We start from the raw sequence: 19939 nt of genomic DNA on the forward strand, positions 1-19939 counted from the left end.
TGTTAATTTATTTTAGTATATTTGTTATATCGTATGTCTTTTACTGCATTCTGCTAGTGGTATTTTTTCGCTGTTTGATATATAATATGATATGCTATGAAATTAGGAGTTAGATTCAATTTAATCTAGATTAATTAATTTGTGTTTTTAACATGTACTTCTTTCAGTTGCAATTAATGGTGTTGAATTGCAACTGTGTTTTGAATTAATATCAATATTATAATAGGATTTCCAGCACTACATCTCTACCTTGTCATGCTCTTTATCTGATCACTTTCTCTAATCTATCATTTTAATTTCACAAAATCCATCTCTTCAATTCTACTTTATTTTTATCTTTAACTTTACTAATCTAATATTTAGTTGTGTTTATCTTTCTATGAATACGACATATCCCGATTACTATTGCGATCGCTTAGTAGCTTATTGAGCGTCATCAATTTTTGGCGTCGTTGCTAGGGAGGTAATTCTACAATTAAAGGTTTGTAGTAATTTTTTTTTTAAAGTAGTATAATTTTTTTTCCTAAGTAATTTTTATTTTTAGTTTCTTTTTTTTATCATTTTTTTATTGTTTTATTTTATTTATTTATTTATTTTACTTTTAGATTTAGAATTTTATTTTATAGATTTAGGTTTTTTCCGAAAAAGAGCATAAAATTTTGAATCATAAAATTTTATAGCATAAAAAAATAAAGTATTAAGAACATCTTGTGTAATTTTAGAAATCGGTAAAAATCAAACTTGTTCTGTCATAAAAAAATTAGTTATTAAATAAAGTCTATATTAACATTACCCTCCAACATTTTCTAAGAACCTCGGAGGAGGAGTTCTAGAAAAACTCTTGGGCCTAAAGTGATACCTTAACAACCCTCCAAATTGGCTTGGGAACAATTTTTGGTGTATACTTGTTAAACTATCACACATTTGTGCTTATAATACTTACAAAAAAAAAAAATAATAACAAATGAATGAAGAAAATCATCAACGTTTTGAGTACTATTATCTCTCATCACTTCAAAACAATCCAAAATCTAGTGCTAGTAAGAGTACTAGCAATTTTAGAGGTGTCTACTAACTTAGCGAAATAGAGTACCTTAAATCTGAAGTAGAATTCTTGACAAAATAATTCAAAAACTTGAAAGCTAAATATGGTTGAGAAAGTAACGAGGTCATAAGGATAAAGTATGATGAACTATATTTTGATTGTGAAAGAGTCGATCATTTCGCTCAAGATTACTCGAGATAGTAGGAAGCATTTCAATACTATTCTTACTACAAGTACAGTAATGTTAGCTGGAAAAACCACTCTGTTGCTTCAAGTTAGAAGTCTAACTACAACTACAGTGCACCAATTGGTTGGGAATTGGCACCATTTAGTAGGAATGTTGAGAACAATTTTTCTAACTCCTACCATGAACCTCCACATAATCTCTGGACTAATATGGATTCTTTAGAGGAAACATTATACACATTTACGGATGAACAAATAAACTTTACTGAATACATAAGAAACATTTCTGAACACATTATGGAGGAACTTAGAGAAATGTGAACTCAATTTTCAGAATTGACTAACAAAGTTAATTCACATTATTTCAGCCAATTCCATAACAAAGTTTTCAATCAGAACTAATATAACATCTCCATAACAAATTAAAACACTGAAAAACAATTCACTTAACAGCTAATATCTCAGTCGTCCATCATACATATAACATATGTACTAAATTATTATAATTTATTATTTGATGAATCCTCATTAGAAGACACCTGATGAGAAGTCATTTATGTAGAAAAAACATGCCTTAATATGATCATCAACTATATAGTCCTTATTCCTCATATATTTATTAGTTAAGTCTCCATGACATTCAAGTGAATCTATGAATCTACTAGTAAGAATTTAAGTGAAGCAAAAATAATAATTTAGGAACTTAAGCAACAAAGAAATTAAATAACACTTGAGTGAAAGTAAATACACCTTTTTTTTTTCTTCCCCTTTTGACTATATATACTATTTCATACTGTAATATGAATATTCAACTCTAATACACACACTCTTGACTCTCATACACAAATTGAACAACATTTCTCAGAAAAACCCAAAAGAACCGAATTCAAATTAAAGCAAAATCAATTTAAAACACCCAAAACAAATTGATGAACATTTCTCAGAAAACCCAAAGAAAAGTCACTTTTTTTATTTTTCTTCCCCTTCTTTATATTACAAAAAATCAGGGAGACAAGTCCAATATTCCATATGTGCTCATGAATTTTTATAATATAGATAAAAAGGCCTAGAGCATAAGAAGAAACCCAAGCTGAAATTTTGTACAGAGCACAAATAACTCATTTTTGTTCACATTCTTCTCAATAATGGACTAACTAAAACTCATCATCAAAAATTCACAAAACCCAGAAAGAAGGAAAGAAACAGAACAGAACCAAATTCAGAAGAAGAAGTCACAATTCATTGGGGAGAATCTTTACTAACAGACCTAACAGAGCTCCAAATCTGGGAAACAGCTCCAACAACATGGGGAAGAACAGTTCCGAGTCCATTCAAGGCGAGGCCGGAAGCCATTCCAATGGCAAAGGTCCCCCCATAGCCGGGCTTAGAATCGAGCTTGGCGTCGATAAGGGAGAGGCGTGAGTTGGCAGAGTCGAGCTTACGGGAGGCTTCGGCCAAGAGCTTGTCCTTCTTGGCTCGGCCGGAGGTGATGACTCTGAAAAGGGTGGCCTGGAGATCCTCTATGACCTTGACGGAGGCTTCTTGGGTGTCGAGACCCTGTGACTCGTAGTGGGATATGAGCTGCTTTGGGGACGGCAATTGCTTCTTCTTCATCTGCGGCTGCTGGCTCCGAGGGAGACCTTTTGGTGCTCCTCCTCCTGGATTATCCATTGAAATGAAAATGGGTTTTAGGGTTTTTGGTGCCAAAACCCAAAGCCCCGTCTATGCAACTCTGATGGGTTTTGGGGTTCTGTTTGTATAGATAAGATTTGGCAGAGGATGATAAAATTTTATTGTAATTTTTTCTTTTTAGTTTTAACAATTGTATTATGGAAAAGGGTAAATTACCAGTTTCATTCCCTAGGTATAATCACATTATCAAGTTATCTCAAAAAAAAAAAAAAAAATCACATTATCAAGTTTATTTTTGGGGACATTATATTTTAATTTTTTTTTTTAAAATGTATATCATATTATATACTAAGTGGTGATATTGGCATTGGTGTCCTTTTCTTTGTCTTTTTCTTACAAAACTTAATATTATGTGTACTAATGTAATGTAATAATGATTTATTTTGAATTAAAGTCTTGGAAATTTCTTTGGTAGGGCCTTCAAAAAGAGTTCTACCGTAGGACTCTTTTGTGTTATCAACCTTTGAATAGTTTTTAGCGCAATTTTTTTTTATGACCGTGTATATTGTAATTATCCGTAAGTCTTTTTCTAATTAGTAATTATCCTTTTTTTAGTCTTTTACTAACACACTGCATAAATACACATTAAATAATGGAAATTTATATGGTAGGGGCTTCAAAAAGAGCTTTATCGGTAGGACTTTTTTGTGTTCTCAACACCTTAATAGTTTTTTGTGCAATTTTTTTTAATGATTGTATATATTTTAGTTATTTAGAGGATGCTGCAAATTTTCAGAAAATTCTGAATAATTTATAATGCCAAAAACTAGTTTAAAAACAGGTTATTGCACGAGTGACTAAATTTTTTATGAGCGTGGAAAATAACATGTTTGAACCTAAATTTCGGCATTGTAAATTATTTAGAATTTTCTAAAAATTTGCAGGATGCTCTAAATAACTACAATATACATGATCATAAAAAAAATGCACCGAAAATTATTCATAGATCGGAAATACAAAAGAGCATCATCAGTGAGGCTCTTTTTGAAGCCCCTACCATAGAACACTCCTTAAATAATAGTCTTTTTCATCATTTAATTTAACTTTTTTTATACAAAATTTAACTATTTAAATATTAAAATCATTAAATGAATGTATATAATTTTTTGTTTTAATTTTTTTTTAACCTTCTCCATTAATTCTTATCCTCTTTTGTTCTTCTTCTTGTTTTTTTATTATTAAAATATGTAATAACTAGAAAATAGAATCGCACTTCTTATAGTGATTTATAAATTTTTTAAATTATTTTATTAAAAAAATACATAAAGATGTTTGATAGTAAAATAGTAGTAAAAATTAATAAAAATTCAATATGATCATTTTTATTAATGAAACTAGAAAATATAACTGCGCTTCGCGTAGTATTTTGTTATAGTTATTTTGGTCAAGTACCCTTTATTTATAAAAATTCACTTTTAGACCTTGTGTTTTGTCAAAAAAAAAAAAAAAAAACAAATAGATAAATCGATTATTTGAACACTCTATTTAAACCAATTACTCGTTTTGACATTTTATTTATAAAAAATAACCTTTGGACCATGTATGTATTCAAAATGTCAAAAATTATTTATAAAAAATAAATTATATATAATATATGTTTTGTGTAAGAGTTCACGCCATTTTGAACCTTCTATTTTAGCTGATCACCCAATTGGATATTTTATTTTTTTAAAAAAATAACTTTTGGACCTCCTGTTTTTTTCAAAACATAAAAATTTGGTATATATAGGTAGATTATTTGAACTACATGTATTCGATTACCTATTTAGACCCTTTATTTTAAAATTTTAAATTATGGACCTTGTGTTTTGTCAAAATATTAAAAATATGTACATATAGGTAGATTATTTGAACAACATGTATTTTGTTCGATTACTTATTTGAACCCTTTATTTTAAAAATGGTAAAATAAATTATTAAAATTTTATTTTATTTTATTTTAAAGAGTTAACTTTCGAACCTCGTGTTTTGCCAAAACTTTAAAAAAAATATGTATATATAGATAGTACTGAAAACAAAGTTAAAAAAACTTGTTGTGCATTTACTTTTATTTATTATTATTATACGCTTTGCGTAGTTCTTTTTATCAAAAGTCTAAATTATGTATAAGAAAATTTATATTTTGTGTAAGATTTATTTTAGCTAATCACATGTTTGAAGTCTTTATTTTTAAAAATTAACTTTTAGATCTTGTTTTGTCAAAAGAATAAAAATTGGAATTGATAGATTGATTATTTGAACACTGTATTTTTGCTCATTACCCGTTTTGACCCTATATTTTTTAAAATGAACCTTTTGGACCATGTATTTATTTAAAATGTTCAAACTTCTTATGAAAATTAAATTATATATTTATATAATTTTTGTTTTCTGTAAGGGTTCACACTATTTTGAACCTTGTATTTTAGTCGATCACCCATTAGAACTTTTATTTTTACAAATTAACTTGTAAATCTCAAGTTTTGTCAAAATATTAAAATAGAAATAGATAAATCGATTATTTGAACACTATATTTTGGCCGATTACTCATTTTGATTGTTTATTTTTAAAAATTAACCTGTGGATCATATATTTATTCAAAAGGTTAAAAATTATTTATAAAAAGTCAATTATATAAATATATATAATTTATGTTTTCTATAAGGGTTCACACCATTTTGAACCTTGTATTTTAGTTAATTACCCATTTTGACCATTAATTTTTTTTAAATTAACTTGTGGACCTTGTGTTTTGTCAAAAATCCAAAAATAGGAATGTAAAGATAGATTATTTGAACCATGTATAATTTGGTTGATTACCCGTTTGAATATTTTATTGTTAAAAGTTAACATTTGGATCCCGTGTTTTGTCAAAAAGTTAAAATATAAATAAATAGATTTTATTATTATTATTATTATTATTATATGTAGATATTTTTATCTATTATAATTTTTATTAAAATAATTTTTTTTCAATGATTAAGTAGTTAAGATATTTAAGCAAATTAAATTTTTAATTAAATTAATATGTATATATATTAATATTTTTAATTGTTAAGATATTTTAGAAAATAGAAAATGAATAAAAAAAATTAGATTAAATGAGAAAATAGAAAGAGTGCTTTGAATAAATTTTAGAGTCTGACATAATCTCCTCGAAACTCTCCTATATATAGATATAGATATAAATATAAAGATATAGATTTAATATTTACTGAATTACATAGCGAAAAGAAAAATTAAAAATTTGGTACGTGGGTTCTTTAAAATTCATATATACAGTGTAAATCGATATACTCAGAGTTTACTTTCTTTAGTGAAAATTGTTGACCGCGTTTTTGGCCAACAATGTGAGAACGTCAAAAACGACAAACCTTCAAGAGAAATAAAAAGACACAGACGGTTTTTGAAACATCAATTTTTATAATGGTTCAGCCCCAATATGTTGGTAATAGCCTAATCCACTTAGAGTTGTGATTTATAGATCTGTACTCAAGATCAGATGAACTGAGCCAACTGAGTTTCTTCAATACAGATTACAAGAATATAAGAATTTTTCTAGATACAAGCACTTTCTCTCTCTAGAAAACTCAGACCCAAAATTTCCCAAAAGTCCCAAAAGAAGGAGAGACCCCATTCTGATCCAATAAGCCATATATTTATAGGCTTAGGATCATACATCTGATATCCCCTAGAATCGGGATATTTTATTATATTTATTATATTTAAATTACAAAAATCATTCAAAATGTAACAAAACCCCCAATTTGTGGGAAGAATGAGAGATTCCCGCGCGTGCCAAGACCGGTTCTTGTTGAAGCCGTTTCTAGGAATCTTGACTTAGTCCTCCTCTATCTGGTCGACCCATATCTCCTACTGACCACTCATGCAAGTGCTGGTCGGACACATGCATGCTGGACATATGCAAGTGCTGGTAGGACATACACTTGCTGGTAGGACATACACTTGCTGGTCGGACATGTGCATGCTGGTAGGATATGCACTCCTCTCGCCTAACATGGCACTCTCCTCTAGCATGCCATATCTCCCCTCTAACATGGCACTCTCCTCTAGCATGCCATATCTCCCCTCTAACATGGCACTCTCCTCTAGCATGCCATATCTCTCCTCTAACATGGCACTCTCCTCTCTTCGGACCAAAGTCCGACCACACCTTGGACTCTCCTCGGACCAAGATCCGACCAGACCATTGGGCTCTCCTCGGACCAAGATCCGACCACCACCCTTGGGCTCTCCTCGGACCAAGATCCGACTGGGCACACCCTAGCCCAAGTACTCTCCTCGGGTGCACTTGGCTTGGACATGCCACCTCTCAAGCAGTCCAAACTCTTCACTGATGCACTGGGCTGCTGCTAAGCCAGATCACCCAACTACTCCATGCCACTTGCCATTTCTATTGCCACATCATCATTTTCAAATTTTGGGGATAACAAAAATAATAATAATTAGAATTTTAAATAAAAATGACATCATCAAGCGATTCAACACCCGATAATAAATTTTAATTCTCATTAATATTAAGGTATTATATGTTTTTACGAATATCAAGGTAGTTCTCTTTCTAAGGAAATGAACTGCCTGCAAAAGGAACATATTATTTTGTAACGGCATACTTTTATGGGTTAAAACAGAAAAAATGAATAAAATATTAAAGAAAAAAAATTAGATACTTTAGATTGTAAAATGTTAATTATAAAATGATATAATAATATAATAAAATCTTATTGTGATAATTGTTTAGTTAAACCATATGACCATTCTCATTGATATCTCTTTCATGTTATTATTAATGGATAACTACTGTTACGTATGACTGTATTAGAATCAATGTATTTATAAGTATGTGTATTAATTTGGTTATTTCTGTTACATTTATTGAAGGTTTGATGTACTTATATATGTATGTATTTTTTTTTTTGACACAATATAAAATTCTCACAAAATAGTAAAAATAGATTGTAAAAAATATAGGATGCCACTCATCACTCTTAAATTCTCATCTATATATAGATATAGATATAAATATTTTGTAAAACTATTCACTTTGGAATAAAAAAACATAATTATAATATAATAAGAAAAATAAATATATAGATAATTGAAAATTATTACGTAATTTTTAATTAATTTTTTTTAGTATTTTTCAATAAATAAGTAGTTAAGATATTGATATTTTCAATTGTTAAGATATTTTAGATAATAAATAATGAATAAAAAAATTAGATTAAATGAGAAAATAGAAATAGTGATTTGAAGAGATTTTAGAGTGCCACATAATCTCCTTTAAAGCTCTCCTTTATATATATATATATATAGATATGAGAAACAATTGTATCGAAATTTTATTTTATGTAATTTCTTAATAACATATTAGAATGGTAATAGTTTTGTAACCCATTTAATTGTGTTTCCTAGTTCCATTATTTATTTTATAATTGCATTGGATTAAAGTATGTCTAAAATATCAATAAATATAAATTGAAAAAAATTATTTATTATTTGAGAGATTTTTTTAAAATCTTCATTAACTTGTGAGAAACTAATGTGGGAAATAGGAAAAAAAACATTGTCAATTATTAACATAAGAAATGCGAATAATTTTTTGAATAAATATATACCATAATAATAATCAAACAAAAGCATGCATTGATGGTATTTCGATGCTCTTGCGATGCAATCATGAAAGTTTAATTTTTGGCCAAAATGATATTTTTTTTTTTATGCAAAATCGATGCTCTTGCGATGCAATCATGAAACTTGATTTTTGGCCAAAACGATGTTTTTTCGATGCAAAATCGATGGTGTTTCGATGTTTTTGCGATGCAATCATGAAAATTTATTTTTGGGCCAAAACGATGCTTTTTCGATGTAAAATCGATGGTGTTTCAATGCTTTAGCGATGCAATCATGAAAACTTGATTTTTGGCCAAAACGATGCTTTTTCAATGCAATTTCGATGATGTACACTGAAATATTTTGATGTTTATATTCTGTTTGATGTTTTCTGTTGGGAATATTTGGCTTTACTCTTTACAATTCAACAATTAATTATGATAATACAACAATATTCCAAACTCTAGATGTTGATCAAGATTCAAATTCTAAGTATGAAGGCAACTCTTGATAATCAAATAAACATGTTCATGATATGAATATTAATCTTGAATATAATGAATTAAATGATTAAATGATGATAAGATGAATTTAGATACATTTAATCATCAATACTAACAATGAATAACATAATAGAATCACAAAATACAAGATTAGGGTTAGAGAGATACAACATTTATATTGAGCAACTTGAATCTTCAACTTGGGGAACTTCTAAGGCTTATACACAATATGAATATTGTTGTTTGATTAGTGCTCAAAAATGTCAATTTATTAGTTTTCAAGTGTAAAATAAATTAAGTTTTAATTAATATTTTCATGAATTTATTGTAATATTTTTTTAATTGAAAATATTAATTTTAATGTAATTCATGTTTAGTTTTCAGGAAATAATTTACATTTGGACATTAATAAAAAGAGAGAACAAAATAATAGTTAAATATAAAAAGGAAAATGAAGGAATGGCATTTTTAAGGAATTTGGCCTAGTCCTGAAGGCCCAAACCGAAGGCCCAGCCCCTCTCCTCCTCCCTCAGCGCGCCAAGTGGCGTGCTCACAACACGCCACACCCAAGCTCCTAGCGCCACCTATCCAGCCGTGTGTCCAGCGTGTGACCCACACATCTCCAGCAGCTCACGCCAAGCCTCCAACGACCCAACACCCCAGCGACCCAACTCCCAGCTCCCTTCCCAGCCTCCAACGGCCCAGCACTCCTCCAAGCCCAGCGCAGCAAGCCCAGTCCGAAGCCCCCTTCAACCATCCCAGCAAGCCCAGCTTCACCCAATGCACCAAGCCCACCAGACCCAGCCTTCTCCTCTCCCAGCCAGCGCCACGTGGTGCCTCCTCAGTGGCTGGGAATGGGTCAAAACCCACTTCTGTCACCAGCCACCTTCAACCCATATTTTGTGGGTATTGGGCCTTGCAAATTGCTATTTTGAGCTTTAAAGTTCATCCTTTGTGGTATTTTAGAAAAAATGCATTTTGACCATGCACCAAAATAACTAGGTTAATATTTATAATAAGATTTGATTTTTTTTTTCAAAATCATATTTTATTATTAATATTTCAGATTTATTTTGTAAACCCCAATTGTTGTTTAATTTCTTTTTAGTCATTTTCTCCCTCTATAAATAGGGACTCTTTCTTCACAATTAGTAGGTAATTTTTAGAGTAAAGAAACTATAGCAAAATTTCTACTCACTTTCTTCTCATATTTTCTTCTTAGAATTTTTTGAGAATCATGAGCATAATGGCCTAATCTTCCTAGGAAGGTTAGGGATGATTCCATATGCTAGTGATGTTATTTTTCTACTTTGATTTACTATGTTCTTAATGTAATATATTTGAGTTATTTATGTTCTTTCATCTCCATCTCTATCTTGTTATCTTTGATTACTTATGCTAATAGTATATATGATTAGTCATGCTCTTTCTATGTGCTTCTAATTAGTAAAAGTAATATTGATACATAATTTTATATCTAATCTTCTATTGCATTATTGCATTTGGGTATTTTATCATTTTTAGATTTTTCCTAAGATTAACATTGTGCTTTTAAAGTAAAGAACTTTATAACTCAAATGGACTTTTGTTAGAAAAGAATATGGACTTTAATGTTAGATTTTCCAAGTAAATGTTTGGATGTGAACTATTTACTTGTGTATTTTTGTAAATCAAGTAACCAAGTAACTAAACAAGCATATGGATGATTCTTAAAACCTTTCCATTTCTCAAACTCTTGATTACATCTTATCTTTATTTCACTTATCTCATTTTATCATTTCATCAAAAAGACAACACCAAAATCTCAAATCTCTTTTCATTTCCATTTTTTATATATTTCTTGTTACTAATTTTTTTGGGTTATTTTCTACTATTCTTTTGATTTTAGGTTACCTCCTTGTGGATCGACCTCCCGATTATACTACATCCACCGCTTAGTGGTTGTCACGATTTGGGCGTTAAAAATTGTCCAAAATCACTATTTCAAGCCTTCCCAATTGCTTGAAGCTTCAACTAAGTGGAATGAGATTTAGGATTGAATAAGCCTTGAAACTCATGCAAGTCAAGCAAGCTTGATGAGTTTCTTGGAGGAAACATTGGTCTTGAGAGCTAGAGAGAGAATGAGTTTTAGAGAGAGAGTTGGAAAGTGTGATCAAGGCTTTCGATTGCGAAAATATATATACGCAAGTGTACACAATCGATTTAAGTAATATAGATGATAAATAGAGTATCGTTCCCACAAAGACTATTTCTCAAGTACCAATAATTGTTCTTAAATTTCTATTTGGCAAACAAAGTTTAGATGAATGAATTTAATTTTAAAATTGTAATTAACTATGAAAAAATAACTAATTAAAAGATAAAAATCAATATTAAAAAAACCTAGGATGTTAATTTCATCAACTTTTCACTCTACTACTTTCATTAATGAGATCTAAGTTTCTTTCTTCTTATTCTAATAGCAAGTTAACATAAATCGATTCCTATTCTTTTTCAAGATATAAGATCTCATCCTATATGCAGGTTTTCTACATCTCTGTGATAAACTTAAACATATAGTAGGCATTAAGCATGGAAACCTAATTACTACACAAGCCATACAAGTACTTTCGTCCAATATGCAACCTATGTCTATATAATGATAGCATATTCAATTCTCTTCTTTCGAATTTTGAATCAAAACCATAAATCAAGAAAATATTGATCAAGTATTTACAAACATTAGGCACACATTATATGGATTAGAATAAAGAAGAAAAATCAATAGAACATCATAATTAAATTAGATAGAAATCCAAGTGACTACATTAAACCCTAGATAAAAATTGTTTAGTTCATATCAGACATGACTAAATAAACAAAATAATAATTCAGAAACATAAGATTCAAAAACTTAAAGAAGAAAGAAAAATATAAAAATGCAGAAAAACTAGTCTAAGAATCAAAATTAGTCTCTAAAAACGTAATTAAAATCTAACCTAATGACCTAATTAAACCCTAAGTATGAATCTATAGTAAAAAAATTACAAAAGCTTTGTTTTTCATATGCGGGCCACGACTTGGCCTTCTCTAGGTCGCGACCCGTGTCAATTTTTTAAGCCTCCCGAATCTACACAAGTCTTAAGGCGTCGTGACTCAGACATCTCAAGTCGCGGCCCGTGTCCTAAATGTCCCATTTGCTTAGCCTCTGACTTTTCCTTGTGCCGCGACTTATAAGGTCAAGTCGCGACACTAATTGCCTCCAGCAACCATGTGTTTATGACTTGCCTAGAGTTGCGACTTATAAGCTCAAGTCGCGGCTCTAATTCAATTATTTCTCAAATTAGGTCTTTCAACCTCGTCTCTTCATCACAAACTGACTTTTAATCTTCCTTAGCATCATTTTGAGTCGAAAAACCGCCAAGCGCTTCATTTTTCCACCTTTCACTACAAGAAAAAATGCTTTTAATAACACCGAAAATGTGTTATCAAAACATACGATAACACTTTCTGATGTGTTAAGACCGACTATGTTATCGTGGGTCAGGGTACTTTACATAACACTTTATCAGTGTTATACAGATGTGTTATTGTACTGTCAACGATAACACAATTTCTGTGTTATTTTAATATATAGATAAGTGTTGAATTATGTTATTTATAGTCAATTATATAACACTTTTTTTGTGTTATACTACACTTTAGTATAACACTTTTGTTGTGTTATACTACACTTTAGTATAACACATTATTTGTGTTATACTACACTTTAGTATAACACGTGTTATATTAGCTTAGAGAAACATAATCTTTTTTTACTTACACAAAACTAGGAAAACAAATATGAAAGTTGAAGCCAAATAAGGTAACATAAATAGATTTTTATTAATTACTCAAATGTAATTACAATATTTAGTCTACTAGTCTAGGCTTAAGAAATCATATTACAACATAATTTATGCCTAATTCAGATTCCTTTATCACTAAATACAAAACAAGAAATGTATACAAAAATTAGTGAAATACATTCTTCCATTCTAAAGGCCTCAACTACAAATGTTGTCAAGAATTGCTCCAAAGAAATCATCTCAATATACCTGCACATTGTAAAAAAAAAGTCCTTTTATTATTAAGAACATAAGACTTAAGCTAATTTTGTTTGAAAATGATTTCAATTAAAAAATAATAATAAAACAGCAAGATGACTGTGTAAATCTTCAAGAAGCACTGTGGCTCAGCAGCTAAATGTGGATCCTATATAAGCATGAGGTTCATGCATCAGAATGATTCATATAATTTATAACAAAAAAAACGATGAAAAAGCAAATAAAATATATATATACATATAGGTGTGTAGACAAGAGCCAATGGACGCGGACAGAGGAAACAAAACTGAATAAAATGGTCGCTAGATCAGCTAATTGTGCAGTACCAAATTACATATTGCATGAAACAGAAAATACCTCCTTTTTCAATATAGTGTCCGCAGCCTTCAACCCCTTCTTATACTGTTTTGTCTCATAAGATTTCTGAAAGAAAAATATGAGATTTAATGAACATTTTGGCAAAAAAAAAGGAGATGGTATCAACTGGATTATGTAAATTAAATTGCCTTTTGCCAGTTAAAAAAAATTATGTGATTTACTGCGTGAACCAACACAAATAGGTAGTACAACATAACTATATAGTAAATACACTAGCAGCTTACTGCAGCAGCCATTTTTTATCAATCCTAAATGAATTTGTTCCTAAAATACTAAAGCCATACAAGAATTTGAATTGATATAATACAAACAATCAAGCTCGTTGGACTTTAATATCGTAGCTAAGTTTTCAAACGATTTTAAAATCTGAACTTGAAGCAGAATCAAATGAATAAATATAAAAAATCGACATTAGCGTGATAACGCCACGAGTCTGACTTCATTGTCCTTGTCAAGTTCACTAGATAGTAGATAATCTAGTTTTGAGTGCACGAAATAAGTACGCTAAAATTTAGAATATATCTACTACATTACATCAACTACCAAAAATGAAATATAACATTAAAAAATTCTCTATAACCACTACCCAGTTCACATTTCCACTTCTCTATATTCTCCCAGTCAAACACACAATTCTAATAACTAGTCCAATAAAAAAGTTCAAAACTTACGCTTAAATAAGAAGAAGAAAAAAATCACAAATTTGAACATTACGATCCTTCCCCCACTATGCACTTCCGCCGTAATAACCCAAAATTATATTCGATTCGCCAAAATAAACCATACCCAATTGATTCAATCATTTATTTTGTAATAAAAGCACAAAAGCGATCATAAATATCAAAACTTTTCCATGTCTGTCAATTCGTCCAGTATTCAAAAAACAGAATAGAAGTGAAACAATAAACAAACTAGAGTCTCTTTATTTCTCATCAATTTTTTTAACTTAAGCCTCAAAAGTTAAATAAAGCTGTAATATAACAAAGATAACTTTCAAGTATAATTTAAGCCTCAAAAGTTGCAGATAGTGCTAATCATGAGGTATTGATATTAGAGTGTGTAATGCTCAGATGGACAATTCTTTAAAACCAGAAACATTGAAACAAAGTTGTGTCATGCAACTCATATAAAAACAGAATCACTAAAATTGAACATTTATAGCATAAGAAAGAAAATGAATTGATGATATTGTTCGTGAATAGTTCAGTTATATAAGACAAGAAGACCAAATTCAAACCATAGGCCAATATGTGATTGCAAATGGCTAGGGCCATGTTACTGAGTTGTTATCTTTTTGGATAGTAAAATGTCTTATGATAACAAATGACTCTGTACATGAATATTAATGCTTTCTTTAGTTTCTTCTTCTTTAGACTATAAGTATCTAACTTTAAAATGTTTCTATATCTGAATGAGAGCATTGCTCAAAATACAATATTTTAATAATGAATAATAATAATAATGAAAGAGATCCAAGAAAGAAAATGATTTCTCTTTTTTCATCACTAGACATTTTTATGCTTCATTTGCTTAAAGTTTAAGGATAATCTTGATAACATATATTTTTTATTGTCTAATGAATTATCCAGAAACAAATTGTTTGTTCATTTTCTAGCTCATGGATCATGATACTACTTACTTAAAATTCAAAAAATTGAAACTAATCATGCCAAAAATAAAATAAAATATCTTGATGTCACTAATCGATCATAATGAATATATTCAAATATTTTACATATCTTTAATTTTACTTGGGATAAGTTATGCTCAAGTTTTTCACTAAGCTAATGTTTACTTGTGTTATTTGTTAGTCAATTCTTTTACCACTTTTTGACAAAACTGAAGGGAAAAAAAACAATTGAGACTGACCACTAAATTTTAAGTCGATCATAATTCATAACCAAATCAATGGGATTATTCTATTTGTAATGTATTTCTCTTTTCTCTTCATACAGTCACTCTTACAAAAATAATGGAAAAAAATTAAAAGAATTAGTTTCAAAATCAATAAAAACAGACCAAAACTGATCGCCTTTCACTAAATTACATTTAAAACATAAACACAATTTCGTTTATTCTCTTAGCCAACTATTGGTGTTTTCCATCTAAAGTGAAAAGCTAATTAATGTCAACAGAGGAATATGAAATAAAAACATGAAGAGAAATAAATAATAAAATCCACACATATTAGATCCTTCAAAATATTGTATAATATTTTAAAAAAAAAATGCTAGAAGTGTCAAACGAGGTTGATGAATGGCAGAGATGAGTCAAATAAGGTGAGATTTACAATAGAGCCTCTGAATACTATTCCAATGAATGGCAGAGATGAGTCCAAGACTCAAATAAGTCCATTTCATCAAATGTTAGCAATAATGAAGATAAAATTGAAGAATGTTTTACTTTCGATTTTTTCTCATTTTTCAATTCGAAGGAAAATTACAGTGATTCCCAATAGTGTTATTTGATTCATAAAACGTTAATTTTGCTAATGTAACACTTATGCAGACAACCCATCAACTAAACTATTTAGGTTCCTACTTGACAAATACATATAATTTTCAAAAGATTAGATGTAGAACCCACCTTGAATTTTAGATAGTATGTACTCCTCTGATAAGAAGGATAATGCACACACAGATAATGCTTCTATCTCAAACTTCACTCCTCTTTGCAGCATCACCTCTAGCTCCAGTCTTTCAAGTTAAAAGAAACTATTGTACATTATAACAATCATAGCCAGCTAAAAAAGGTTCGCATCAGAAAGCACAGAGAGTTTTACCTCCATTGCGGCACCTCTCTTCGTAGGTAGCATCTGTGTAACACGGCTTCAGTTTTCCTTGGCCAAAATAGTGGATTACATCAAAACCATCATTGGCCAAAACAGTGGTCTTCATTTTCTAGGAATTGCTCTCTAAGTGAGTGTCCACTTCTTTTTGTTTTTCTGAAACTAAAACTAAGCTTTTTTTTTCCTTTCTTTCTTTTTGTTATTCACATGTTGAAATCATCAAACACCTATGGTGTTTGAGAAGGTGTTTGAGAAAAAGGCAAGAAGGAACTGAAAAGCAAGTAAAATTAAATAATTATCAATGAAATCACAATTAGGGGACCATTAGAAACATAACTACAACCTTTAAAAGCATCTCAAATACTGTTCATTATAATTTATAAGAAAAGTCATCTTTCACCTGTTGATATCTGTTTTTTGCATGTTTCTCTCTTCATGTGAGTGGAAAAATAACTAGGAAAAAAAAAGACCCAACTAAATTGGAGTTTGGACCTTATATACATTGAATTTCCTGTAACACAAGTATAGGAGCCAAAAAAGGAAAACACCATAGTTTTCATGCCCAAAACATAAGAAACACAAGTATCAGATTAAAAGTAAACAAGGAATTGAAGAATGAAAATAAATTCAAAGAGAAAAGCAGAGGCTACAAAACTAAATGGGTACTCACATGACTGGCTAGCATGTACAATAGCAGATAGTATGCAGCACCTGCCCAAGCAGTTTAAGCAAATACACCAGCTGTTCGATTTAATTCTGAAGTTAACGGTAACACTCGAAGCAATCTGGGAACATATTGGAGTAAGACAATGAAAAACAATGCTTGTTTTGTAGGAAGAACATCTGACCCGTCAGACTGCTGAAGATATCTCAAGACCACTGTCTGCAGAGATTAAAAATAGATAAGGAGTCAGAAATTAAGACCTCCACCTTCGTAGTCATTTTAATAGAAAAACCTTAACAATTAAAGAACTATCAACAATGCAAATTTTCAATAAAATGCCATACTAAAGGCAATAAAATGCAGCCTCATCCCTAAAAATGCCAACAGAGAAGCCCATATACTAAACTATTTCAGAGAAAAAAACTCGAATTGGTTCTTATATTAGAATTCATGTTTTCTTTTCCAGTAATAGAGCTTGACAATAAAAAATTACACAGAACTTTGGCTCTAAAACTAACAAGAACTATAGATTTTATTTTATACACAGAAACAAATGTACAAGAGAAACGACTTAATAAAATTTAGACATGAAGACTAGTAGCAAACACATAAGGAACTCTGAAGCAATATACAGAAAATAGATAACAAAATTAGATGCAAAATGAACAATAAAAGCCAACTAAGAGTAAAATGGGCACAAAAAAACAGAAGTGATCTTCAATGAGAATATATTTTTTCATTTTCATTTTCACTATCACTAGTATATATATATATATATTTCTCTATACTATATAATGAGAATATATTAATAGAGATCCTTTATGTGTTTGTTTGTCTATTTCTTTTGATCATTATTTTTACTAGTAGATACTATACTGCTATATATAAACAATCAAATGAGCATTATTTTAGCATGCAAATTTTTTTGTCAAGTCAGAGAAAAGAAATAAAAAAGTTGCTTATAGATGTAAAATTGACATATAAACTTAAGCTAGCATTCCATTTTTAGTGCCCATTTGTGGTTGGCTTGCTTGATTTTATAATATGTAACTACTGGGTTAAGAAATTGACATCATTAACCTGGTGGAAATTGTGATTCTCAGACCATATTGGAGAGAGTATTCTATTCATTCAAATATTCTAATATATGATAATGTGAATTGAGCAAACATATACTTACCGGTATTTTAACAATGTCAGTACGGGGCCAACCCAAGGGATTATATGCCACTACAACCTGAAATAGTATTAGTAATTAAGACAATGAAAAATTAAAAATCTCACCTTAGTAACCATTGAAGGGTAAGGAAATCTCAAAATTTTACCAAACTTTTCCCTTCTGGAATGTCTTCTTTTGTTGGTGGGCAGTAACTGATATTGAATAATTGACACTGTTTAAATCAATGTAAAGAAGATAAGGACAATGGAAATAAGTAGACCAGAAATAGCTGCATCAGTCTAGAGAAATATGACGATTAGAGAAATTTAAAAGATTGAAGCAATTTCAATAGAAATACTGGGTTATAAGAGGCTACAAATACTCTGTTTTCTTAAGATCCTTGTTCTGCTTGAAGTTGGCCCAGGAAAGAAGACTATCCACAATGCCAGACTTTGCCACTGCAAGTTTAAAAGGTAAAACATAAACAAAGATACAGAAAGTAATGATAAGAATGCATCTACATAAACAAGCAAAGAGCTTCCCGAACCTTTCTTTAAGAACTCTGGTGGGAGTTCACATTTAGACCCAAAACTGCTTGGACAAATGGTAAGAGTTCCACCCTTGATTGTGGCAATCGAATTTACAAAGCTAACCTGGTTTAACAAGAGAAAAAAATCAGAATAAAACACCCTTAAAAGTGCAGAACAACATCAAAGTACTCTCATTTAAAATAAAAATTCAAATACCTGTTGAAATTGCCCATCACTAAGGCTCACACAAACCTCCCACCTGTCATTCACTTTCTCTGTGATCCTGCAGAGAAATGGTCAAAAGAGTATGTTATCAAAAAATATAACAAATGAAGAAAAATGAAACACAACATAAGCTCAAGGGCCATTACTCAGATAAGCTCAACATAAGCAAGATTTCCCAATGAATTCCAGTCCCAGAGTACCAATATTGTGGCACCCATTAACTGTAAGATGAGTAAGTTGCTTGCAACCAGTGGCAATAGCTTCCAAACCCTTGTCACTTAGGAAATAGCAGTCACTTAGAGTGAGATCTTTTAGCTTCTTACATCTATTCCCAATGGCACATAAACCCCTGAGTTTTAAAATTAGGATGAAATGAAAGAATAAGTATTGAACTTACTAGAAAATAGAATAAAGATATGAAAAAAAGCCAAGTTGTTATCACATCTCTTCTATCTTATAAACTAAGCTACCCAATAGCATTTAGAGGCAATCAATAGAAAAATTGAAAAATGAACCTAAGAGCAAATGAAATAGACAAAAAAAAAGTACACGAGATTTAATTTGTTCCAATGAGTTCTATGGTTACAGATTCTTTATACCTGTAATCAGATAGCACATTGCTCGACAATAAATGACCAAAAACACATATCATATAAAGATGTAAAAACTGAGGCGACAAAGATTAAAAATGGCACTAACTTATCTGTGAATCTCTGGAAACTATATAGAGCTAATAACTCCAATGATGCACAAGAAGTGCCTACAGCTTTCAAAGCCTCATCAGTAACATTGATGCATTGTAGCTTCAATACTTTCTACATAGCACCTTTTACTTCCATATTTGTTCGAATAGCTAGCTAATGCAGTAAGAAGTTTCAATTGTAAGCAAAATCCAAGAATAAGACAAGTCATTTTCTAAGTATATATGGACAAGAACCATGAACATTAAGGAATGAATATTACAAGAGAAAAAGCAGGTAAAGCTCTCTCACCAGTCCACACCATTATTCAGATAACTGAACAAGCTATTAAATGTATATCATTTGTAGTGGTACTTGAAAAAGGGAGTG

At 30.2% G+C, this 19939-nt stretch overlaps 2 protein-coding genes and 1 long non-coding RNA gene across 3 annotated transcripts; all 3 read right to left on the minus strand.

The window, feature by feature from the left end:
• Positions 1-2155: 2155 nt before the first annotated feature.
• Positions 2156-3002, minus strand: LOC133822559 (uncharacterized). Its single transcript, XM_062254932.1, has one exon. It carries the CDS (start codon positions 2900-2902, stop codon positions 2471-2473), a length of 432 nt encoding a protein of 143 aa, XP_062110916.1. The 5' UTR covers positions 2903-3002; the 3' UTR covers positions 2156-2470.
• Positions 3003-13379: 10377 nt separating this feature from the next.
• Positions 13380-16345, minus strand: LOC133821068 (uncharacterized). Its single transcript, XR_009887297.1, has 3 exons — positions 16286-16345; positions 16090-16199; positions 13380-13548 (listed from the first exon to the last, which is right to left on the minus strand). It is a non-coding gene; the product is annotated as an uncharacterized LOC133821068 (long non-coding RNA).
• Positions 16346-16745: 400 nt separating this feature from the next.
• Positions 16746-19655, minus strand: LOC133821069 (DNA topoisomerase 2-like). The gene is made up of 8 exons (XM_062253579.1): positions 19569-19655; positions 19016-19218; positions 18861-18927; positions 18662-18767; positions 18497-18572; positions 18281-18346; positions 18136-18192; positions 16746-17174 (listed from the first exon to the last, which is right to left on the minus strand). The coding sequence occupies exons 2-7, from the start codon at positions 19030-19032 to the stop codon at positions 18186-18188; spliced, it is 339 nt and encodes a 112-aa protein (XP_062109563.1). The 5' UTR covers positions 19033-19218; positions 19569-19655; the 3' UTR covers positions 16746-17174; positions 18136-18185.
• Positions 19656-19939: the final 284 nt, after the last annotated feature.

Source organism: Humulus lupulus, chromosome 3 (genome assembly GCF_963169125.1).
Source record: "Humulus lupulus chromosome 3, drHumLupu1.1, whole genome shotgun sequence".
Classification (NCBI taxonomy): domain Eukaryota; kingdom Viridiplantae; phylum Streptophyta; class Magnoliopsida; order Rosales; family Cannabaceae; genus Humulus; species Humulus lupulus.

What these genes read in the sequence shown, in the direction of transcription:
- LOC133822559 (XM_062254932.1), bottom strand. Translation starts at nt 2,902, where the DNA reads ATGGATAATCCAGGAGGAGGAGCACCAAAAGGTCTCCCTCGGAGCCAG.
- LOC133821069 (XM_062253579.1), bottom strand. An exon ending in ACCAGAGTTCTTAAAGAAAG is followed by an intron (nt 18,573 to 18,661) that starts GTTCGGGAAGCT and finishes TTAAACTTGCAG; the next exon opens with TGGCAAAGTCTGGCATTGTG. An exon ending in AAGGATCTTAAGAAAACAGA is followed by an intron (nt 18,347 to 18,496) that starts GTATTTGTAGCC and finishes TGATTTAAACAG; the next exon opens with TGTCAATTATTCAATATCAG.